Source organism: Taudactylus pleione, unplaced genomic scaffold, assembly GCF_031769625.1.
Source record: "Taudactylus pleione unplaced genomic scaffold, aTauple2 ptg000609l, whole genome shotgun sequence".
Classification (NCBI taxonomy): Eukaryota; Metazoa; Chordata; class Amphibia; order Anura; family Myobatrachidae; genus Taudactylus; species Taudactylus pleione.
In genome coordinates, this window is record NW_028285011.1 from 5,900,840 (window position 1) to 5,923,854 (window position 23,015).

General features: G+C 44.9%; 1 protein-coding gene across 1 annotated transcript in view; it reads left to right on the forward strand.

The window, feature by feature from the left end:
• Positions 1-23,015, forward strand: part of LOC148480599 (ATP-binding cassette sub-family C member 5-like) — a 198,807-nt gene that overhangs the window by 141,591 nt on the left and 34,201 nt on the right. The window contains exon 23 of the mRNA XM_088454116.1: positions 2,419-2,508. Coding sequence (XP_088310242.1) covers positions 2,419-2,508 — 90 coding nt within the window. The remainder of the gene's footprint in view (positions 1-2,418; positions 2,509-23,015) is intronic.

Genomic DNA, 23,015 nt, shown 5'->3' on the forward strand with positions numbered 1-23,015 from the left:
CTATCCTTTTTGTGCCATATGGTACGAGAAGTCTGGTCCTTCCCAACGGTAGCGATTCCCGTACTGCATATTTTTTCTTCAGTTTTGCTACTTTTCCCACAATTTTGAATCTTAGCTCGCATATAGGGCCTAATTCAGAGATGGACACTTTTGCACAGCAGGCAGTGCCGCCCCCTCCCTGCCCCCAAACGGCAGCAACCTGTCAATCAGGCTGCGGCTTAGGGGGCACTACGTGCAACAACGCAGGACACATTCTGCAGATGCGCAGAATGGGTCATGTGCAGTCCTCCCACTATCAAAGATGTACGCAAACCATCAGGTATGCATACATCTCTAAATCATGCCCATAGTTTACTAAATACTTAGGATTAGTATGTATATAACAAAGGCATTAGTATAAAGTTGCAGATTTAGCATAATCATGCGTATCATGGGTCACTGGTATTGGACCTGTATTTTGACTTTTTATCCTAGGTTGTGTACTTTTTCCTCAATTTTGCATCTTAGTTTGCTTATAGTGTACTAGGTACAGTACTTAGGATTAGTGTTTTTGCGCAGCTAAGGGCCGTATTCAATTTGAGGCGAAAAGTCAGTTTTCGCATGTTTTTGGCGGAAACTTTACGCCGATTACGTCATTTTCGCCTGTTTTGACTTTACTCCGTATTCAATTTGAAAGACTTCCGCCTAGGCAGAAAGTCAATGCAATGAATAGGAGGCAGAAAAAAGTGCAGAATTGGGGTTTTGGGGTGTAACGTTGCGGAAACCCCCGTGCAGTCTTCAGACAGTCCCCCAAAGGTAAACTGTGTCAAACATTTTTAAAAAAACACTTAAGAACACCCAAAAAAATCACTTTCATTTTGGGGCGAAAAAAAAATTGTTGAGGGACAAAGTTAAAAACTAGCGAACGTGACTCTGGGGGGGTCCCCAAGTATGTCCCAGGTGTTTTTTTCATTGCAAGGGCTTGCGGCAGGTGGATTTTTCATGATTTTTTCAACTTAACTTTAGCAACTTTAAAATATGCTGGGATAAGTTATTTTCTGCAAAAAACCTTCTAAATACTATTCTGCACCACTTATTCAAAAACGCTATTTAGCAGCTATTGAGCCCATTTAAAAACAACAAATGCCTTCAGCAAGCCAAATCGGGGGGTACCATAGCTAACCCCCATTTCAGAGCATCTTTTGGGGGTCTCAGGCCGATTTCCACAAATCTGACAGTACTTTCCGCTTGTTTAAGTTTCGCCGGGTCCCGTTTTCACATACTTTCAAATTGAATACGGGGTAAAGCGGGCACGCGCGCGATACTTTTCCACCGCGATGTAGGCGAAAAGTCTGGGAGGCAGAAAAGTATCACGGGTCCGCTCAAATTGAATACGGCTCTATGTCATTAAGTCTGTGGCTTGCTAAACAGGGCTATTTGGGGGAATTTGTGTATGTGGACATGTTTGTAAGTAACTCATTAAACAAAACATTAGTACATTAATTTGTTTCACTAATATAAGTTAGCCTATACAGTGGGGAGTAACTCAAGAGCTATTAAGAGATTTATTTGTTTTTATGATCAGGGCCGTTTCTAGACAGTCTGGCTCCCAGTGCAAACAGTCAAAATGCGGCCCACCCCCCACACCGTTATTTTCAAAATTAATAGTATCGGTGCATGCACCAAAAAAGGGGTTATGACCTCATAACAAGGGGCATAACCTTAATGGAAATCCAGCCCTGCTTCCAACCAGCCCCCAGTTTCCCTCCAGCCAGCCCCCAGTGCACCTTCAGTCAGCCCCCAGTGCACCTTCAGTCAGCCCCCAGTGTTCCTCCAGTCAATCCCCAGTAATTATTATATAATAAGCCTTACCTGGCTGCTGCTTCCATATAATCACACTTACAGTGCCACCTGGCATAGCAGGGTCTGACCTGCCCAATCAGGTAGTGTCACACTGCTGGCTGGCGCAGTAACTGCAAATGCAGCTGACTCCAGTCTAGTGTGGAGTAGGACTCGGAGCCAAGAAGGGATGGTTGATCGCCCACAGTCTGTGACTGAAGTCACTGCTGTTGCAAGCCACCTGCCTTCTTCCCCAAAACGCCGGTTTCACTCTCCAGTCCCCATCTCACTCCTCAAAGATGGTGCAGCTCCTTATTGGCATCCCAGCGGGCCAATATGCAGTGCGGCTCCCTAATGTGATGTCATGTTGTCACTACACAGTCGCGTAATTCTGGGTAATGACACCCACCAAGCAGAGAACAGGGATGCGACTCTGTATGCGGATGCACAGCCTGATAAGTGAGATCTGTGTGATAGCTGCCAGCAGGTGTTGGGGGCGGGGCGCCCCGTGCAATTGTACAGCTCATTCACCCCTAGAAACGGCCCTGTTCATGATGTCAGAATCCAGCTTGTTTTGTGATCATTTGCTCTGTTCTTTAGCTCACAGGTCTCTTTCAGTTTACTGTGCGCTTGGCCACAGAAACAGAAGCCAGATTTACTTCAGTTGAAAGAATTAATTACTATATTGAGGTAAGGCAATTTTGTTTCATATAGAACTTTAGGTTATTACATTAACCTAAAACTAAATGATTATTTAAAATGATTGCTATATATCTGAGTGAGCCAGCACATCATAATACAGTGGTTGTTTTGTTATTCCTTTTTATCCAAAACCTAAATTGTGTCTATGAATCAACTTATTGCCCCATTTCTCAGTGATTCATTATTAATAACAAAACATATACGTAACAAGATGTAATGACTCATATTGCATGATATTACTCATATTACCCATTTCAAGAAAAAACTTTTTTCTGGTCACCTAGTACTTTTAATAGCCTAATGTAGTAGAGGTTCTGGCTGCAAAGGGAACACAGGGCCTGATTCAGAGCCACACGCCATTTGCAGACGGTTGTTCCAAAAAAGGGGCCGCTAATTTAAATTGAGCGCTCGCTCTTTGCGGTTTGTTGACGCCTCTACGTCTGAGCGAGCGAACGAAAAATGCGCTTGCTATTTTGTAAAGTCGCCCCTTTGCCGTTCGCATCACACTTCATCTCCGGTATTTATTAGATTAATCGGGTACATCAAAAGGCATCTGAACTGCTCGCAGTGCTTGTGGTAGATTTTTCTTACCGCTATCACTGCGAGCAGTTCAGGCTAAAAGACAAAAAAGTGACGTGGTCGATGACGCTCCTTTACTAATTATGCACTCCCATTAAACGCCCTTTTGACCGTTAGGCACGTCTGCGTTCGGATATCCACTCCCCCGTTTTCAAGCACCTTCCCCTGTTACCACCCACAAACGGTACATTCTGTCAATCAAATTAGCAGCCCCTCGCTGCTTTGCGAGCACACGATTTCCGACCGAAATGACTAGTTTGCGCATGCACATTACGACCCATACGCATGCACAGTTGTGCGAACATTGCTCAGAGCGAACGAGCGGCCGCTTACGAGTGGCTCTGAATCAGGCCCACAGTTAGCCCAGTATATTAGGCAAAACCCATAAAAAACATCTGTGCATGCTGGTTTGTGTCAGTATGGTCCAAAAGTACTGATTGCTCTCTGCCCCAGTCACCTGCATCCCACTTCTCACACCAAGTTAATGCAGTGCAAAACCACCAGTAGTTAATTTTGTAAGTGACCAGAAATATATTTTTATTATTTAAAATCATAACATAAAAGTATAATAAAATAAAAGTTTTTTAATAAACTTTAAAACATAACTACTTCTCCCTATCTCAATAAGTAGCAGTATATATCCTGTGAAATCATATGTTTGCATAAATATTACACATAGCTCAAGAACAGCTTTCAATAACAACACACTTGTATATTAGTAAGTTAACCAGAACATTTTACAATGTAAACATTTTGTCGGGAAAATTTTAAACCAGATTGTCTCTTGTTGGAATTGCATTGTATTATATTATTATCCTTTATTTATATGGCGCCACAAACGTTCTGCAGCGCCTTACACAGTACATAAATGAGCACACAAGAAAACCAGTTAATAGTAATACAAAACAATGCAGGACAAGGACACGGTTTATAAACATAGCTGCATAACACAAGCAGCAGGATATGAGCAACCAGGTGTTAGGTGCCGTTGTGGGCAGTTAGTACTATAGTAAATGATAATATAAGTAGGGGGAGGAGAAGCGCGTGAGGGACGAGGGCCCTGCTAGTGAGAGCTTACATTCTAAAGGGGAGGGGCAGACAGACAGGGGTGACACAGATGGGGTAGATAGTGAGGAAGGAGCATGGAGCAGTGGGTTAGGATATGTGCTGCGGAATGTGTGTGTTTAAGATGACCTGATGTTATGTAAAAATTAAGTCCTTCATTCATCTATCTCTATGACAGAAAATAGATTTTATGTGTTATTTTTACGAGAGATGTACAAAATAAAGTTGTAGCACTTTAATTTTTGTGTGTTACATTTTAGCGTCTACAAACATCCTGATAAAAATGCAGCTATTATGGGACTATCCTGCTATCCTAATACAGTAGTGAATACTTTAGTCCCAGCTGTTGGGTGCTATGCCATGCTCCTGTGAGTGGGTGCATCTCACATGCTAGACCCACTCACAAATGGGTGCAGCCATGCCCAACATGCTGTGGTCCCACAGGATGTGCTGTACCCGGGCCCAGAATTTCTCTTAGCAGCCCTGGAGGTGACAGGCAGAACCAGGAGGGCATAGTGGTGGGGTAACAAGGCCATGGAGGGAGGGAGGTGGTTGAGAGTGGAGGGACAGGAAAAGTGAGAGAAAGAAGCAGAGGGTTGGAAGGGAGACTGATGAGAGAAAAAAAAGGCAAACAGCAAGCAGAGGAGACAAGAGGGGGAGAATAGGAATGGATAAAGTAGAGGATTATGTTGACATAGAATATGGGGGTTGTTTGAAGTAAGAGTGTTCATGCTGTGGACAAGGTAATAAATGAGATGAAAACTGGAGTGGAGGCTGTGTGATGTAGAGACTGAATTAAAGTTGTTAAATGTTCAAAATTACATGTAAAAGAACAGTGCTGCTAATGTATGAGCGCAGCTCCAAAAGTGACATATAAAGAGAGGTGTGTGAGTAGTGGGTGCAGGAATTAGTTATTAAACAAATGATTAGAGTGGATAGATGTGACGCAATTGGAAAAGGCAATACAAATTGAATTTATGTAGTATGAGGACAAAAATACAATGTACCTGAGCTGATCCAGTCCAAAGTGTTATGATCAACAAAGATCAATCAACAAGAGTAGCACGCAGATAGGGAAGTATTTGCAATGTCCAAGCAGTGAGTGCAGTAAGTAGTTTCGTGGATATGCATACAGCAGAAGATGGTGATTTTGTTAAATACATAAGTATGTTGCTTGTTGTCGTTCAGAAAGTGTTCTGGTTTTGTGTTCGTTTTCCCTCAGTTTTCCTCCAGTTTAACTCCGGCATAACTCCGACTTAGTTATCAAATTGTAATTACACTTATAATCTAAACACTTTGAATCTAACACGACTATGGCAGCCACAGGCTATGCAGCCTTAGGGGCCTATTCATTAAACATTAAAATTCTCTGGAGATAATTAGCTTTAGAACTCTCATGGAGTTCTAGCTAATTATAGGTGGAATTCATCATTCCACCTCTCCATAAGTATCTATTCCGAAAAGCTGTCATTTTTGCGATGACAGCTTTTCGGGAAATAGATACTTTTCCCTGCCTACACTACCTTATCGCATCTGGAAACAGTGCTGCGCATGCGCTGTTACATCTGTAAAACCAGCGCATGCGCAGCACTGCCTACAGATGCGTTAAGTTTCGTTCCCCCCCCCCCGATCCCCCCCCCCACCCCCCTCCCCCCTCCGCTCACCTCCCCCCCCCCCGACTTACCTGTCCGCGCAGCAGCCTCCGGCTCCGTCCTGCTGGTCTGTCATGTGGTTTCCCAGCAGACCACATGACAGATTAGAAAAGAAAAAATGTTTTTTTCTTTTTCTAAACTTTTTTGTGCTCTGCTGGGGAGCACACATGTCCGACCAGCCTCCGGAGCCTGAGGACGGAGCAGAGCGCCGGAGGGACTCGTCGGGGGACCTGCACACGCTAATACAGGTAAGTGGATTCTGCTATTCGCCACCTCACAGTGGCGAATAGTAACTGCATCAAATTCCGATATCTGTGATATCTCCTGTGTTAAGTCTGTTCATGAATACCAAAATAACGTTATTTAAGGAAAATGTCCTTAAAAACGTTATTTTAGTGTTGATGAATAGGCCCCTTAGTGAGCACTAATAACTAAAGTTACAAACGTGTCTCTGTGCTCACTGATTGTTACCCCACCACAACAGCTCAACACATACTAAATTGGGATGCAATAAAGTCTAAGATAAACAATTTGTGAGAAGGGGGGAGGCCAACACAGATTCACAATACATTCCTAACTTCCTTTATAGAAATTGCTCTTAATATAGCAGTAGTGGTAATTTACCTAGTATAAATTTTTCAAAACTGTGCTGAGGCAATCAATAAAACAGCATCTGATGGGAGCAGTAGTGGTAATTTACATATACTAACGTAGATGTCTGTTATTGCTCAGCGGAACTAATTTTACAAAGACAGTAGTGGCACCTAATGTAAGATGATGTATATTTTATATGTAGACACTGAGCACAAAATGTCTTTGTAAACAATAATATGAGTATGGTGAGAACTTACCCTTGTTATCTCTATTTCTACGAAGTCCATAGGGTTCCACAGGATACCTTGGGGTATAGGCGATGACGTCAGACATCGGGCACCACAGAGTTAAGTTTTCAGCCTCCCAGGATGCACTGGGGTCCCCCTCCTATACCCCGCCCCGGGCCAAGGCAAATCAGTTACGTAACAAGCCCCAGGCCAGAGGAGGAGAGAAAAAGAGAGAGAAGAAAGATCTGGAACACACAAGAATCACATTCTCACCAGAAAGAGATGGAAAAACCGGTGACCAGATGAAAGCCCATCTGCAGTACAGGTGCGACAGGGCGGGAGTCCTGTGGAACCCTATGGACTTGGTAGAAATAGCGATAACAAGAGTAAGTTCTTACCATTTCTCATATTTTCTACATCAGGGTCTATAGGATATCCACAGGATACCTTGGGGATGTCCCAAAGCCGTATCCTATAAGGGTGGGGACGCTCCTGTGCTGAAAGGAGAATCCGCCGCCCGAAGGAAGCATCCTGAGAGGCAAAGGTGTAAAATGCATAATACCTCACAAAAGTATGGACAGAAGACCACGTGGCTGCCTTGCAAAGCTGAACCGCTGAGGCACCACGTTGAGCTGCCCACGAAGGAGCCACAGACCTAGTGGAATGAGCCCTAACAGAGGATGGAACGGGAAGGCCTTCATGAATATAACCTTCAGAAATTGCCATCCGAATCCATCCTGCCAAAGTTTGCTTAATGGCAGGCCAACCCTTCTTTCGGAAGCCATAGAGGACAAACAAGGAGTCTGACTTCCTAAAAGAATTGGTGCGGTCAACATAAATCCTTAGAGCCCGCACCACATCCAAAGTGGCCTCACCAATCATGAGGTCTGGTGAATTAAAGGCCAGCACAATGATTTCCTCATTGATGTGGAAACTAGATACCACCTTCGGGAGGAAACTAGGGCGAGTGCGAAGCACCGCCCTGTCCCTATGAAAGATGAGAAAGGGAGGCCGACATGAGAGAGCCCCCAATTCTGAGTCCCTTCTGGCTGAATCAATAGCCAGAAGGAATACAGTCTTAGCTGTAACCCATTTCAAATCCACTGAGTCCAGTGGTTCAAACCGCGGTCCTTGGAGAGCCCTCAGGACCACAGCCAGATCCCAAGGAGCCACTGATGGAACAAAGGGAGGCTGAATATGAAGTACACCTTGCAGAAAGGTGCGGACATCAGGAAGAGTAGCAATACTATGCTGAAACCACACTGACAGGGCAAAAACATACACCTTCAGAGAAGCAAGTCGAAGACCGTGATCTAAGCCCACCTGTAGGAAAGCCAACAATCTGGATATCCGGAACACCTGAGGATCATAGGCTCTAGGGCAACACCACTCAAAGAAAATATGCCATACTCGATGGTAAATTCTTGCAGATGCAGACTTCCGAGCTCTTAGCATGGTGTTAACTACAGAGCTGGAAAAACTCCTTCACCTTCAGCCACACCATCAAAGACAGACAACTCAGGTCTGGGTAATGACAAGGACCCTGTGACAACAGGTCTAGACGTAGAGGCAACAGCATCGGAGTGTCTACAGAGAGACTCTGAAGGTCTGAGTACCAGTGACGTCTGGGCCACGCTGGAGCTACCAACAGGAGCGTACTGCCTTCTTGGTTGAATTTGCGGATCACCCGAGGAAGAAGGGAGAACGGAGGGAAGAGGTACACAAACTGGAAGGTCCACCGGACCGACAGAGCGTCACCAGAAGAGCCTCCGCATCTCTTGTTCTTGACCCGTACACAGGCAGTTTGTTGTTGTGTCGGGAGGCCATGAAGTCTATCTCCAGAAGGTCCCAATTGTTCACCAGGAGTTGAAACACCTCCTGGTGAAGAGACCATTCTCCCGGATGCATGTCCTGACGGCTGAGAAAGTCCGCCTCCCAGTTGAGGACTCCCGGGATGAACACCGCCGAGATGGCAGGGAGATTGCCCTCCGCCCAAGTAAGGATGCGGGACACCTCTGCCAGCGCTGCCCGACTTCAGGTTCCTCCTTGGCGGTTTATATAGGCCACCGTGGTGGCATTGTCCGATTGTACCTGCACGGGTTTTCCGTGGAGAACATATTTTGCTTGCTGGAGAGCATTGAATACCGTGCAAAGTTCCAAGATGTTTATTGGAAGCACAGCTTCTGCCGGGGTCCACCTGCCCTGGAACTAGTGTGGACCCATGCTCCCCAGCCTTGGAGACTAGTGTCCGTAGTCAAAAAGACCCAGGTTGCCACCCAAAAGGGACGTCCCTTGTTCAGGTGAGTCAATTGCAAACACCAGGCCAGAGACAGATGAACCTCTGGAGAAAGTATCATGGTCTGCGTCTTTATCAGATGAGGCAACCCATTCCATCTGGAGAGGATCAACTGCTGCAGCGGTCTAGAGTGAAACTGGGCATATTCCACCATGTCGAAGAGCGACAGCATGGAGCCCAGTAACCTCATCGCTGAGTGAATAGACAACTGCGCACCTTTGCCTGTAATGCAGAGATCTTGTCTTAGGTCACAAAGATCCTCTGTTGTTGAGAGTCCAACAAGGCCCTGAGTTGGAGCATCCTCTGCGAAGGAACCAAGGTGGATTTCTTCCAGTTTATTAACCAGCCGTGATTCTCCAATACTGAGATTGTCAATTGCAGATGAAGCTGGAGGACCATTGGAGACCCCGCTAACAACAGAAGGTCGTCCAGATAAGCCAACAAGCGGACCCACTGCATCCGCAGGTGGGCAGCCATGAACGCCATGACTTTGGTAAAGACACAAAGCGCTGTTGCCAGACCAAAGGGCAGTACCTGGAACTGAAAATGTTTGTCGAGCACTGCAAACCTGAGGAATTGCTGATGCGTTAAGATAATGGGGACATGCAGGTAAGCGTCTTGAATGTCCAACGACTCCATGAAATCCCCAGGTTCCATCGCTAGTATAATGGAACGCAAGGTCTCCATCCTGAACCGAGGCACCCTCAAGGACTTGTCGAGGGATTTGAGGTTGAGGATGGGTCGGTAAGACCCATTGGGTTTCTGCACCAGAAAAACATTGGAATAGAAACCCATGCCCCTCTGGGAGAACGGAACAGGCACTATAACTCCAGCCTGGAGCATAGAGTGCAACACTTTCTGTAGTTCCAGGGCTTTGTTCTGATCCGATGGAAGGCCTGTGGTGAAAAACCTGCTGGGGGGCCTGCGCCGGAAGGAGAGGGTATACCCCCGAGAGACCACCTTGTGTACCCAAGTGTCCTTGGTAGTCAGACACCAACACTGGGCGAACCGAAGCAGGTGGCCTCCCACTCTGGGATCCCCCAAAGGGAGGCCCGTTCCGTCAGGCCGAAGGCTTATCGTCCAACTTGGGGGCGGGGCGTCTTGTACTCAAAGCCTGTTTCTTGGGCTTGGCAGACTTTTTGGGCCCAGCCTGTCTAGGAAAAGACTGTACTTTGGACCTACCCTGGGAACTGTAGGGCCGAAAGGATGAAGTACCAGACCCTGACGGGACTGTAGCCGATGGCAGACACACAGACTTATGTACTGCCAGAGTGATCACTATCTTGTCCAGATCAGGGCCAAACAGGACCTGTCCATTAAAAGGCAAGCATTCCAAGCCCTTTTTGGAATCTGCATCCACTTTCCAAGAGCGCAAACATAAGGTGCGACGAGCGGCCACAGCTGCCGAGGAGATTCTAGCGGTGAGGAGACCGATATCTAAGGCTGCCTCATTAATATAAGTGGCTGAGTCTCTGAGATTGCCCACTAACTCCGCCTGCTCCGCAGAAGAGTCAGAGTCCAGAGACGCCTCCAAACTATCAGCCCAGCGCTCCATGGCTCTGGCCACCCAACACACGGCCATAGCCGGTCTGAACGCCCCATCCAGCAAGGGAATAAATGGACTTAAGGCATATTTCAACCTTGCGATCCGTAGCATCCTTTAAGGAGGACATGGAGGGCATGGGCAATGTAGCACTCCTCATAGGTGTGTTACATGAGAATCCACTTGCAGAGGAGATTCCCACTTAGAGAAATAATTATCCGCAAAGAGGTATGCAAAAGCCAATCGTTTTTGAGGCTGGTACCGTTTAGCCGGATTTTTCCACGCCTCCTCTAAATGATCCACTAGCTGACCAGATAGAGGAAATACAGTGGCATCACCCTTGATATCCTTAAAGAAGGCGTCTTTGGATTTGGCCATGGGGGGATCATCACCCTCAATAACCAAAGCCGCACGGACTGTACGTATAAGGCCAGGTATATAGGACCTCATTCAGAGTCGGTCGTTGCGGCAGCTCGGTCGTACGCAGCCGATGTTCGCTAAACTGCGCATTCTTAAAATTTGCAATGTGCGTGCACAAACTAGCTGTTACGATCGGAAATATCTCTCTCCTTGAACTTGGCCAGGTCGTTAGTTTGAGTGACAGGATGAGGCGTTTGTGGGTGGTAACAGGGGAAGGTGCTTGTGAACGGGGGAGTGGAGATCCGAGCGCAGGCGTGCCTGACTATGCAAACGGCGTTTTATGGGAGTGCATAATTAACAAAGTAGTGTCATAGCACACGTGACATGGGAGGATTTTACACTGACTTGATCGTAGACCTTAAGAGAGGGTATGGTCAACCTTAAGCTCTACGACCAGCTCCGATGGTCTCGATTAATCCTTATATGCCCGGAGATGACGTGCAATGCGAACGAGAAGGGGGCGTATTTTTAGTCTTACGGCCGCATGCTCCCCTTGGTCGTCCAGCTAACGATCCCATCTTAACGACGCAACTTGCGAGTGCATCATTTGCATATCCGGACCCTTTTCCCTTACGACCGTGCGGCCGCAACGACCGACTCTGAATGAGGTCCATAGACCTTAGACAGACTCCGCCCCCTTTGCACGAAGGGGCTCTTGGTCTGAAAAGTTAATAATTTCACCATCAACAGACGTCATGTCATCATCATCATCATCATACTGAACCATCTGAGACAATAAAGGCCACTTAGAAGGCCGCAATGATGACTCCCCCTGTAAAACGTCCGACAGGTGTTGCACCATAGTGGACAATGAGTTTACCCACGCAGGTTCCTGGGAGACCTGGGGGGGTGAAAGTGGGAGACACTGGGGTACCATCAGCTGTCTAGGGAACCCCTGCATGGGTGATGACCCTACCGACTGCTACGATAACCCCATTTGAGGAAACGCAGGGGACGTCGCCAGCTGGCCCACAAGGGTTGTAAGTGCCTTAGGAAAACAAGCCTAGGGCGGTTCCTGCACAGGTGCAGTGACAGAAATCGGGCGTGATATCAGGTAACACGCCCTCAGCGTTACCATCACCCTCCGCTAATGGTACATTACATGTGGTACTCTTTAGCTGAAGAAGAGGAAAATCACGTTCACTCTCAGACATGATGAGTGTAACGGAGCTGTATGTGACACACCTCACAGACAAATACTTATATAGTAAGGCAATAAACACCCTGCAACACTGCACCGCAAGGGGTTTAGCAGAGGAAGCATAGGGATAGTAAAATGGCTGACAGTCAGAAGTGAAAGTACAGGCAGCAGCGTTAGCAGTAAGTCACATACAATGCAGAAATAAATCCCTGCGCTATCAGTGCTGAGATCACCTACACAGACCAGAGCCTGGTAGGAAACAGCGCTGCATACACTGACCTTATTCGAAGGAGAGGTATGTGGGGGGACCCAGACCACGATGTCACCTTCTTCAGCGTCCAGCAGTGTTTGCCAAGTCACATGAAGATGGCCCGCCGAGGAGCATAGAGGAGGCAGACTCGGGGTAGGAGCGCTCACACAGGCAGCCAGACCGCAATGGAGAGGCAGCGGGGGAGGCGCCGGCTGTATACAGAGAAGGCGCGCTCCCTTGGTATGCAATTAACCCCCAGGACGCCGGACTTTCCCACCAAGCCGTGGCCCGCTATCCCCGGGGTATAGTGGAAGCGCAGGTTAATACCTGGCTCCACGCTGCAGCCAGTCCCCGGGGCCCCCTGCCTGGGGACTTAGGACTGTGTTGCTCGGCGGGTACCCTCCGTGGGACCTCGCCGCTTACCTATCCCCTTGGATCCGGCCACAGTCCAGGCATCCGAGGTCACCGGACACACACCAGCATCCCCGGATCGGTACCGGCGTTCTGGTCCGGCGAAGTGGAGGAGCGACATCATAGATGTCAGTACTGACTGTCTATGCTGTGCAGCTCATTTTGTGCAGCCACAGCTGCCTTGAAGAAACTTCAGGGGCCATAACAGCCACCCTCTGTTACAGGTGCTCCGACTCCGAACTGGGCACCTACGAAACTGATTTGCCTTGACTCGGGGGCGGGGTATAGGAGGGGGACCCCAGTGCATCCTGGGAGGCTGAAAACTTAACTCTGTGGTGCCCGATGTCTGACATCATCGCTTATACCCCACGGTATCCTGTGGATAACCTATGGACCCTGATGTAGAAATTTGCAGTTTTTCCTTCAGGCATTAACATAAAAAGATGCAAAAATCCTAATCAATGGGCAATCTAATGCTGGGTGTACATTTAACAGATATATCTGCAGATGATAGTTGTTCATATACACTGAACAACTATCATCTGGCCACAGGTCCCGCTGGCCTGGAGGGTGGGGCGTGTCACGCCCCCCCTCTGTGTCCTCTGCTGCAAGTGTGCGGGTGGTCGTCTGACCACCCATACACACAGCACGATGCCCCAATATACAGTCAGGTGCATAAATATGGGACATTGACAGAATTTTCATATTTTGGCCTCTATTCACCACCACAATGGCTTTGAAATGAAACAAACAAGATGTGCTTTCAGATTTAAGACTTTCAGACTTAATTTGAGGGTAATTACATCCAAATCAGTTGAACGGTGTAGGAATTACAACGGTTTCTATATGTGCCTCCCACTTTTTAAGGGGCCAAAAGTAATGGGACTATCAACTCAAAAGCTATTTCATGGACAGGTGTGGGCTATTCCCTCGTTATTTCATTATCAATTAAACAGGTAAAAGGTCTGGAGTTGATTCTAGGTGTGACAGTTGCATTTGGAATCAGTTGCTGTCGACTCTCAATATGAGATCCAATGAACTGTCACTAGCAGTGAAGCAAGCCATCATTAGGCTGAAAAATCAAAACAAACTCATCAGAGAGCTATCAAAAACAGTAGGTGTGGCCAAATCAACTGTTTGGAACATTCTTAAAAAGAAAGAACGCACCGGAGAGCTCAGCAACACCAAAAGACCCGGAAGATCACGGAAAACAACTGTGGTGGATGACAGAAGAATTATTTCCCTGGTGAAGAAAACCCCCTTCACAACAGTTGGCCAAATCAAGAACACTCTCCAGGAGGTAGGTGTATATGTGTCAAAGTCAACAATCAAGAGAAGACTTCACAAGAGTGAATATAGAGGGTTCACCACAAGATGTAAACCATTGGTGAGCCTCAAAAACAGGAAGACCAGATTAGAGTTTGCCAAACAACATCTAAAAATGCCATTACAGTTCTGGAACAATATCCTATGTACAGATGAGACAAAGATCAACTTGTACCAGAGTGATGGGAAGAGAAGAATATGGAGAAGGAAAGGAACTGCTCATGATCCAAAACATACCACCTCATCAGTGAAGCATGGTGGTGGTAGTGTCATGGCATGGGCATGTATGTCTGCCAATGGAACTGGTTCCCTTCTATTTATTGATGATGTGACTGCTGAAAAAAGCAGCAGAATGAATTCTGAAGTGTTTTGGGCAATATTATATGCTCATTCAGTCAAATGCTTCAGAACTCATTGGACGGCGCTTCACAGTGCAGATGGACAATGACCCGAAGCATACTGCAAAAGCAACCAAAGAGTTTTTAAGGCTAAAAAGTGGAATGTTATGCAATGGCCAAGTCAATCCCCTAACCTGAATCCGATTGAGCATGCATTTCACTTGATGAAAACAAAACTGAAGGGAAAATGCCCCAAGAACAAGCAGGAACTGAAGACATTTGCAGTAGAGGCCTGGCAGAGCATCTCCAGGGATGAAACCCAGCGTCTGGTGATGTCTATGCGTTCCAGACTTCAGGCTGTAATTGCCTGCAAAGGATTTGCAACAAAGTATTAAAAAGTGAAAGTTAGATTTAGGATTGTTTAGTTTGTCCCATTACTTTTGGCCCCTTAAAAAGTGGGAGGCACATATAGAAACCGTTGTAATTCCTACACCGTTCACCTGATTTGGATGTAATTACCCTCAAATTAAATCTGAAATTCTGCAGTTAAATCACATCTTGTTTGTTTCGTTTCAAAGCCATTGTGGTGGTGAATAGAGGCCAAAATATGAAAATTCTGTCAATGTCCCAATATTTCTGCACCTGACTGTATCTGCAGATATATTGGGCATTGGCTGTGCAGCACAGCCGACATGATATGTCTGTGAACGACGTTGTTCACAGACATATCGAGGGTATACAAGATATATTGGCCGATCAATTAATCGGCCAATATATCTGCCAGTGTGTACTCAGCATAAGTTTACTTTAGTGACAGTCAAACAAATCTTATCTTGTAGATCCAAAATCCGTTGTTACTTAACCTACAGTAACACTGAAAGGTTGCAAGTGACATGAGCAGCGACTCTATGATTTGTAGTAGTTGTCTTGGTGCGTCATCTACTGGATTGACATGTATACTGCAACTTCAAACATCAAGATAAGCTGCCTGATTAGTGCTAAATATATAGTTGGATTTTCCTGCAGAATAGATCTTGAGATATATATATATATGGGATGTAGTTGGCATCCTGGCGTGCGGGATGCCGACAGTCTGAATACCAGCGCCGAAATCCCGACAAGTCGGGATCCCAGCAACAGTATCCCGACCAACGGCATCTCCGAAGGTAAGTATCGAGGTGTTAGGGGGAGGTTAGGGTTAGGTAGCGGGGTTAGGGTTAGGCATTTGGGGGGAGGTTAGGGTTAGACACTGGGGTTGGAGTGTTAGGATTAGGGTGCGGGGAGGGGGAGGTTAAGTTTAGGCACTAGGGGGGGAGGTTATGGTTAAGCATCGGGGAGGGAGGGTTAGGGTAGGGGTTAGAAAAATACTCACCGGTGTTCTCTATGGGTGTCGGGATTCTGGCTGTCGGTATTCTGACCAACGACATCCCGACAGCCGGGATTTCATACCCAACCCATATATATCTATGTATTTCTATATGCTTACATATATAACTGTTTTGGTGCCTGGATGTGCAATATATGTATATATTGTGGTGTGTAATATATGTATATAAATTCCGATAAAAATGTTTGTCTCCATAGTTCATAAACAGTCCCTAAAAGTATATTTGTCCCAAAAATAATTATTTTTATATTCATCTAGTCATTTTTGGTTTAAGGAGCCTGCACACTGCACGTGCCAAGTGTGAAGCATCTGATTTTTCCTTTATTGCTCCTCTCCCTGATGTCACATTGAGATAATACTGTACATACCTCAGTTTCTTTCTAGATGACTAAACTATACTATATTGAAAACACAATCCAAATTCATCCCGTAGTTTTTGCCGGAACGAACAGACAGACAAACAAAAATTCCGAAACACAAACATTACAACTTTATTATAAGTATAGATTACAGTAATAGGTTCTAAGACATTTAAAATATTTTGTAATAAATGCTGTCTCTTAATATTAGTATAATTCCATTGTAAATAAAACATTGATAAAACATCTGTCATTGCCTATAACTCTCTATATCTGTGCAACAATAACAGTGTTGTTAGGTGGTGCTGTCATTTATTTAATTACCCAATATAATGTCCTATCAGCAATCAAAATTTAGCATTTCTAGCCCCAACTGTAAATTTAGCCAAAGAGCTTCCGGTTTCCCAAAGGGAGTTTCCTGTAAATGTTTAAGCTAAGCTGGCATAGTTCACAGATAAAGGTTCCACCATGGAGAAGATTAGAGTGTATTACACGGACCTTAGGACAGATTGCGTAATTGTAATGTTATTGGTTTCCTAGGGAATAATCACAGGCACACAGGTGTATGAACTTTTAGTAACCTTTCTTTTGACACTGCTTTGTGATACGGTTTGACAATAGTTAATTAAATCTGAGTTTTATTGTTGGTTTTATATACAGCATTTTTCATAAAAAAAATCTCTGTTAAAAAAAACAAAACATTTATAACTTTTATAAGTTATTTGTTTATTTCCCCACCCTCTGAGTAGCAGAATGATGAGGTTCCGCTGCTGGGACAATTATCTTTCCCAAGATACAAACCCTTTTATTTTTAATTCTCAATGTAATTCTACCTGGAGGTAGCACCCAGACGGGTAAATCCGTTAGGCTAGACCATGTGTTTACCCTTAAGGGGCCCATACATCGGCGACGGATTGTCGCGTTCCTATGATCCTGAGATGCCGGGTTGCAGGATTGGTGAAATCCAACATGTTGGATTTCACTGATTTGCCGATCACGATCAAAATATGATAATGATTTGCAAATTGGTGAAATTTAACATGGAGAATTTCACTGGTCCTCTGACAGATCGTGGAACATCGATGGCCGCCAGTCGGTATTTCCAGCGGATCGACGTTTCCGTTCCGAATCCAATATCGGGCAATTCTTCGCCTAGTGTATCGGGGCCTTCCTGTTGCACCATAAAATGGGACTATTTATCATTCACCATGCACAACTGCCAGTTACTACAAAATCCTAAACTTAATATATTTTTTTCTTTAGCACATAATTTAGCAACAGTTGGGGTTATATATGTTAATGATAATATGAACTTACTTTGTAACAAACACTGAAATAATTAAAAGTAAATACATTTTTCTGAGCTGAGGAAGCCAAAGCTGACTACCAAAGCTAATTTGTGTCTGGTTTGTAAAAGACAGATTATTTTTTAAGTGCAAATAAAATAAACAGTGACAGTCTAGTACACAGGTTCTCAAACTCGGTCCTCAGGACCACAAACAGTGCGTGTTTTCCAGGTCTCCTCACAGAATCACAACAGAAATAATTAGCTACACCTGTGAATCTTTTAAAATGTGTCAGCGAGTAATGAGTACACCTGTGCTCCTGCTGGGTGACCTGGAAAACATGACCTGTGTGGGGTCCTGAGGACCGAGTTTGAGAAACACTGGTCTAGTAAAATGAATGAGGTGCAGTGATGTTATAATCAAGGGTTACAGTAATGATAGGCCATATGTAATATCCTGCAGGTGCAGAAAGTGCCAATGTTTCCACGGTTTAGCCGCAAGATTTAAAACGGCAGTTGTTTTAAAGAAGAAAAACAAACTGGTTATACCTTAAAAAGAATTGCCACTTTAATTCTGTGGGATAAATCACAGACAGTTCAGCACGTTCCACAACCTGGCAGCTGTTACATTTGGGGGCTGAGCTGGTGTACACAATGGGCCCGATTCAGAGTTGAATGCTATTGCTGATGCAGCTGCTAATTTTTAAGCTGAGGATGTGTGAAGCTATGCTAATTGTACAGCCGCTGGGACGCCCACCGGAGCCATCGCAGCTGTCCGCACCTGCATACACATACGCAGCATTTGCTTCAGGGCCTGATTCAGGTTGGATCGCAATGCTGCGTTCGCATGCACCCGCTCGCTGCGAAAATATGCTAATGAATGCAATCGCACGGAAACTGCAGCACTATACAAAGACGCCAACCACCGTATAAAGCCGCCCACTTCCCATGACATGCATCCGCAAGTCAGCAAAAACATCGGTAACATTGAGTAACATCGGACTAATACCCACGGTTGTGTTTGACCATGACCTGCCGCACAAACTGCTAAACTTCCTGTCACCAACTAGATCTCTGGCTTAGTATACAATCGCAGGGGCTTAATTACGCACGTCACTGTAACTGCATTCAAACACACAGGCACGCCTGCATTCGTCCGAACACCCCCCTCTCCACCCCCAAACGGTCACTTCCTGACAATCACTGTGTAATGGGACTACGTGCTTACTGCGATCACTTCCCGATCGCAGCGGTCAATTCGCGCACTGCGATGCATGCGCAGTATGCAAACATCGGCCGACTGCGTGCCTGAATCAGGCCCTCAGATAAATGCAAACATCGACACCTTGAGTGAGTATGTGGTCACTTAGAATGGACGCTGTAACTGAGCTGCTGGAGCCCTGTTTCCTGCATATGGGATCGTAGATGCAAGATGTGATGCCCTCGAAATGTTCGAGACACACTTACAATTTTAGCCACTCCCTGTTACTCTGCATCAGGTCCCATGTGCGGACACTGGTGTGTAATTTACCATTACAAGAAATGTAGGGTTGGTTTGCTGGGGAGGATGCTGTTTCCTCGTCACCTCAGGCAGCAGATAGGATACAATCATTACTATCTACCTACCTAAACTAGCGGAGGAGCGCGGATCCTATATTTCCCCATGTAATCATAACAAACCATGATACTATTTGCATGGGTCTCTTTAACACCTTTTTTAATCTTCTTTAAAGAACATGTTTCTTAAGATGGCCACACATCTAAAGATTATCTGTCCGAGAGAGCTCATCGGGTGCCATTTAGACCCCTGCCCCCTGGGGCACCACCACGTACTCTAATAGCGAAGTTCTTACATTTCCGTGATCGTGACTCTGTTCTCAGATTGGCCCGCACTAGCGGTCCATTACAATGGAACGGGACTCGTGTTTCTGTTTTCCCAGATTTCGCTATGGAAATACAAAAAGATAGGGCCCAATTTCTCCCAATTAAAAGACGTCTACTCGATCTTAATATTTCATACGCCATGTTATACCCATCCAAGCTTCGTGTCATTGTTGATGGTGAGACCAAATTCTTCACGACTCCGAGGGAAGCGGCATTGTGGCTGGACCGCCGCAGGCCAGCTAGGGAAGCGCTGGCTAATGATTGATATCCTGCTTTTTTATCTTGCGTTACACCAATTATACGTGGTTACAAGTTTGCCACATAATGTGTTTCTGTTATAGTGTATATGATTTATGCTCTAACGGTATTGTTATTATGTAGACAAATTATCGTATATCACTAAGGGTCTGAAGTTAACATTATATATTCTTAGACATATTCATATTTATGTATAGTATTTGTGTGCAGTAGCATTGTGTCGTATATGGTCAGATCCATATATGTTTTCTCTGCTGGTTAGATACCGGATAATATATATTGCAGTTTCTAAAAATATGTTTCTGTTCCCGGGGGAAGACTCCGTGTTCGTAGGCCTCCAGGTGTTTTGTTCTTTGGTTATTATATATTTTGCTCCACTTATCTTATGCAAGCAAGGTAATATATTTTATTGCATTGTTTAGTTTAGATTAATAGCGTGGATAGAGGTGTTCAGGTATAAGGTATGCCTAGGTTGGGTGTGGTATACAGGGTGGGGGGTGGTATAGGGGTCGGGTCCATGCTAGTTGTATGGGATAGTTTGTTTATTTTCTTTTTTTTCTTTTCAATTGTAGTGGTTTCTTTCTATTTTGTGTGGTATCACATACTTATTCTTCATATGATTCTTTGGTTGTTTAAATATTTTTGTAACTGTCTGAATGTCAATTTCACACAATATTAATGTTCTCACTTGGAACGTGAGGGGCTTGAACGATAAGGTTAAGAGATCGCTGGTGTTCAGACAGGTAAAAAAATAAGCTTCAGATATAATTTGTCTAACGGAGACTCATTTGACGGGTGGGAGATTGTTGTCGTTAAAGAAGCCATGGATAGGATGGACATATCACTCCTCACATACTTCAGCGTCGCGAGGTGTGTCTATTCTAGTGCGGAAATCCGTTCAGTTCCTTTTGGAAAAGGTGCAGTGTGATGCATGGGGTAGATACGTGTTTTTAAAATGTAAAATTAATTCTATATCCGTATTATTATTGTCAGTATATATCCCACCGCCATACTCCCATGATGTTCTCAAAAAGGTCGCCGAATTCTTGGCCTTATTCCCGGGAACACCTGCTCTATGCTTGGGGGACTTTAATAACATATTAGACCCTCTGTTAGATAGACATAGAATGTCTGCTCCAGTTACACAGGGGAGGGGAACAGGTTTCTCGAATATGGTTGGAGGAATGGGCCTAGTTGATGCCTGGAGGGTGAGGTATCCCTCTGTGAGACAATATTCCTGCTTCTCATACACACATTCAACATTTTCCAGGATTGATCTGGCTTTAGCTACACCAGATTTGTTGCCTAGAATCCACAAGATAACATATGAGACCAGGGGGATTTCTGACCACTCCCCAATAACAATCAGTCTGGACTTGGAGGGTCAGAGGGGCCAACAATTTTGGAAATTTAATCCGTTTTGGCTGTCACGCATGGGCTCTGGAGCCGAGCTGGAGGCGGAGTGGAAATAATTTTTTAAATTAAACTGTGGTACAGCATCTGTTTCGGTTTTGTGGGACGCCTTTAAGTCATTTCTCAGACGCTCTCTTATTTGTAAAGTTGCTGGCTTGAAGTTTTGCTATAAAAAAGTTGAAATGGATTTGGAGGCTTCATGCAAATCCTTGGAGTTAGCCTATATTGCTGACGGTTCAGAATTAAATAAAAAAGCTTGGTGGGATGCCCAAAAATTGTGGAAGGTTTGTTTGATGGACAAGGCCCAATATAAGTTACTTTTTAATTCACACTTGCAGTATGCCTCAGGTGATAGACCCGGTTCTTATCTAGCAAACTTGGCCCGAATTGAACAAAAGTCACCCAATACAGTGATAAAACTAGTTGGGTCAGATAATGCTGAATATGTACGCACCCCAGATATTGTTGAGGAATTCGTTAAATACTACTCTGGCCTTTACGGGTCTAGGTTGGTCCATTCACAACAGGAGGTGCGTGAATTTCTGTCTGCTGTATCACTCCCGACACTCTCCCCGGAGGCAAGGGATTCCCTTGACTCCCCATTGACATTAGAGGAAGTAGAGGTGGCCCTCAAGTCGTTCCCAAATGGTAAAGCCCCTGGCTTAGATGGGGTCCCCTTGGAGTTATACAAAAAACATAACAAAACATTTATACCTCAACTATTGGAGCTATTTAATCAAATTTATGTAAGTAATATGTTGCCAAATTCTATGTCTGAGGCACTGATAGTTGTCTTACCTAAATCAGGCAAGGATCTTACTAGGACTGAATCATACAGACCCATTTCTCTACTCACTACAGATGTAAAAATCCTTGCAAAAATATTAGCCTCCAGGATTAATCGGGTCATAACCTAATTGATTCACCCTGATCAGACAGGCTTTATGCCCGGTAAGTCCACGGCAATAAATTTACGGCGGTTATTTACACACTTACAGATAAAACGTGAGGACCCACAAACCTCTACTATCGTGTCACTGGATGCCGCCAAGGCGTTCGATTCGATTGAATGGATATTTCTCTGGGAGACTATGGAACGTTTTGGTATTGGTCCGGGTTTTATTAAGTGGATAAAACTTTTATATTCGGACCCTGTGGCGAGGGTGTCGGTGAACGGTTTTATTTCCACATCCTTTTCTCTGTATAGGGGAACAAGGCAGGGATGTCCCCTGTCACCCATCCTGTTCGCTTTGGCCATTGAGCCCTTGGCCAGTATGATTAGAAATCACGCTGACATACATGGGTTTCAGCTCGGATCCAGGGAAGATAAAATTGCGCTGTATGCGGATGACATACTACTCTTTGTCACGCACTTTGATACCTCTATGCCTAAGGCCTTGGAGGTTATTGACTTATTTGGAAAATATTCCGGCTTATTAATTAATTGGGATAAATCATGTATCCTTTCCTTCAGGGGGACTTGTCCTGACGTTCCTGTTACAAATCTTCCCTTGAAATGGGTGAATTCATTTAAGTATTTAGGTATATGGATCTCTAATACCCCTCAACAATATTTGTCACTAAATTTACTGCCGCAAATTGCTTATCTTAAATCTCGTGTCCCAATTTGGAGTAAACTGCCACTAACTTTAACGGGAAGAGTGAACCTGGTTAAAATGGTTCTCCAACCTAAAATCCTGTACATTATTTGTCATTCTCCGGTGTACATCCCTCAGAAATTTTTTAAACAGATTGATGGCCTTTTATCCTCTCTACTGTAGGACAACAAAAGAGTCAGGATCAAATTAGATACTTTAACTAGGCCTCGTGATTCGGGTGGCTTGGCATTACCCTTTTTTAAATTGTATTATTTTGCTGCACAATTGACACATGTATGGAAATGGATTAATAACAAGACTGGTGATTCCTTGCCTTCCCTTGTCCTGGCTCACTATAAGACAGGCCTATCTCCATTGCGACTATTGCTGAGTGATAATATACATATAGTTAATATGCCCTTATTTAGGCAGGCCATCACTATCTGGAGACTGGTTTCACGTCTCTTAC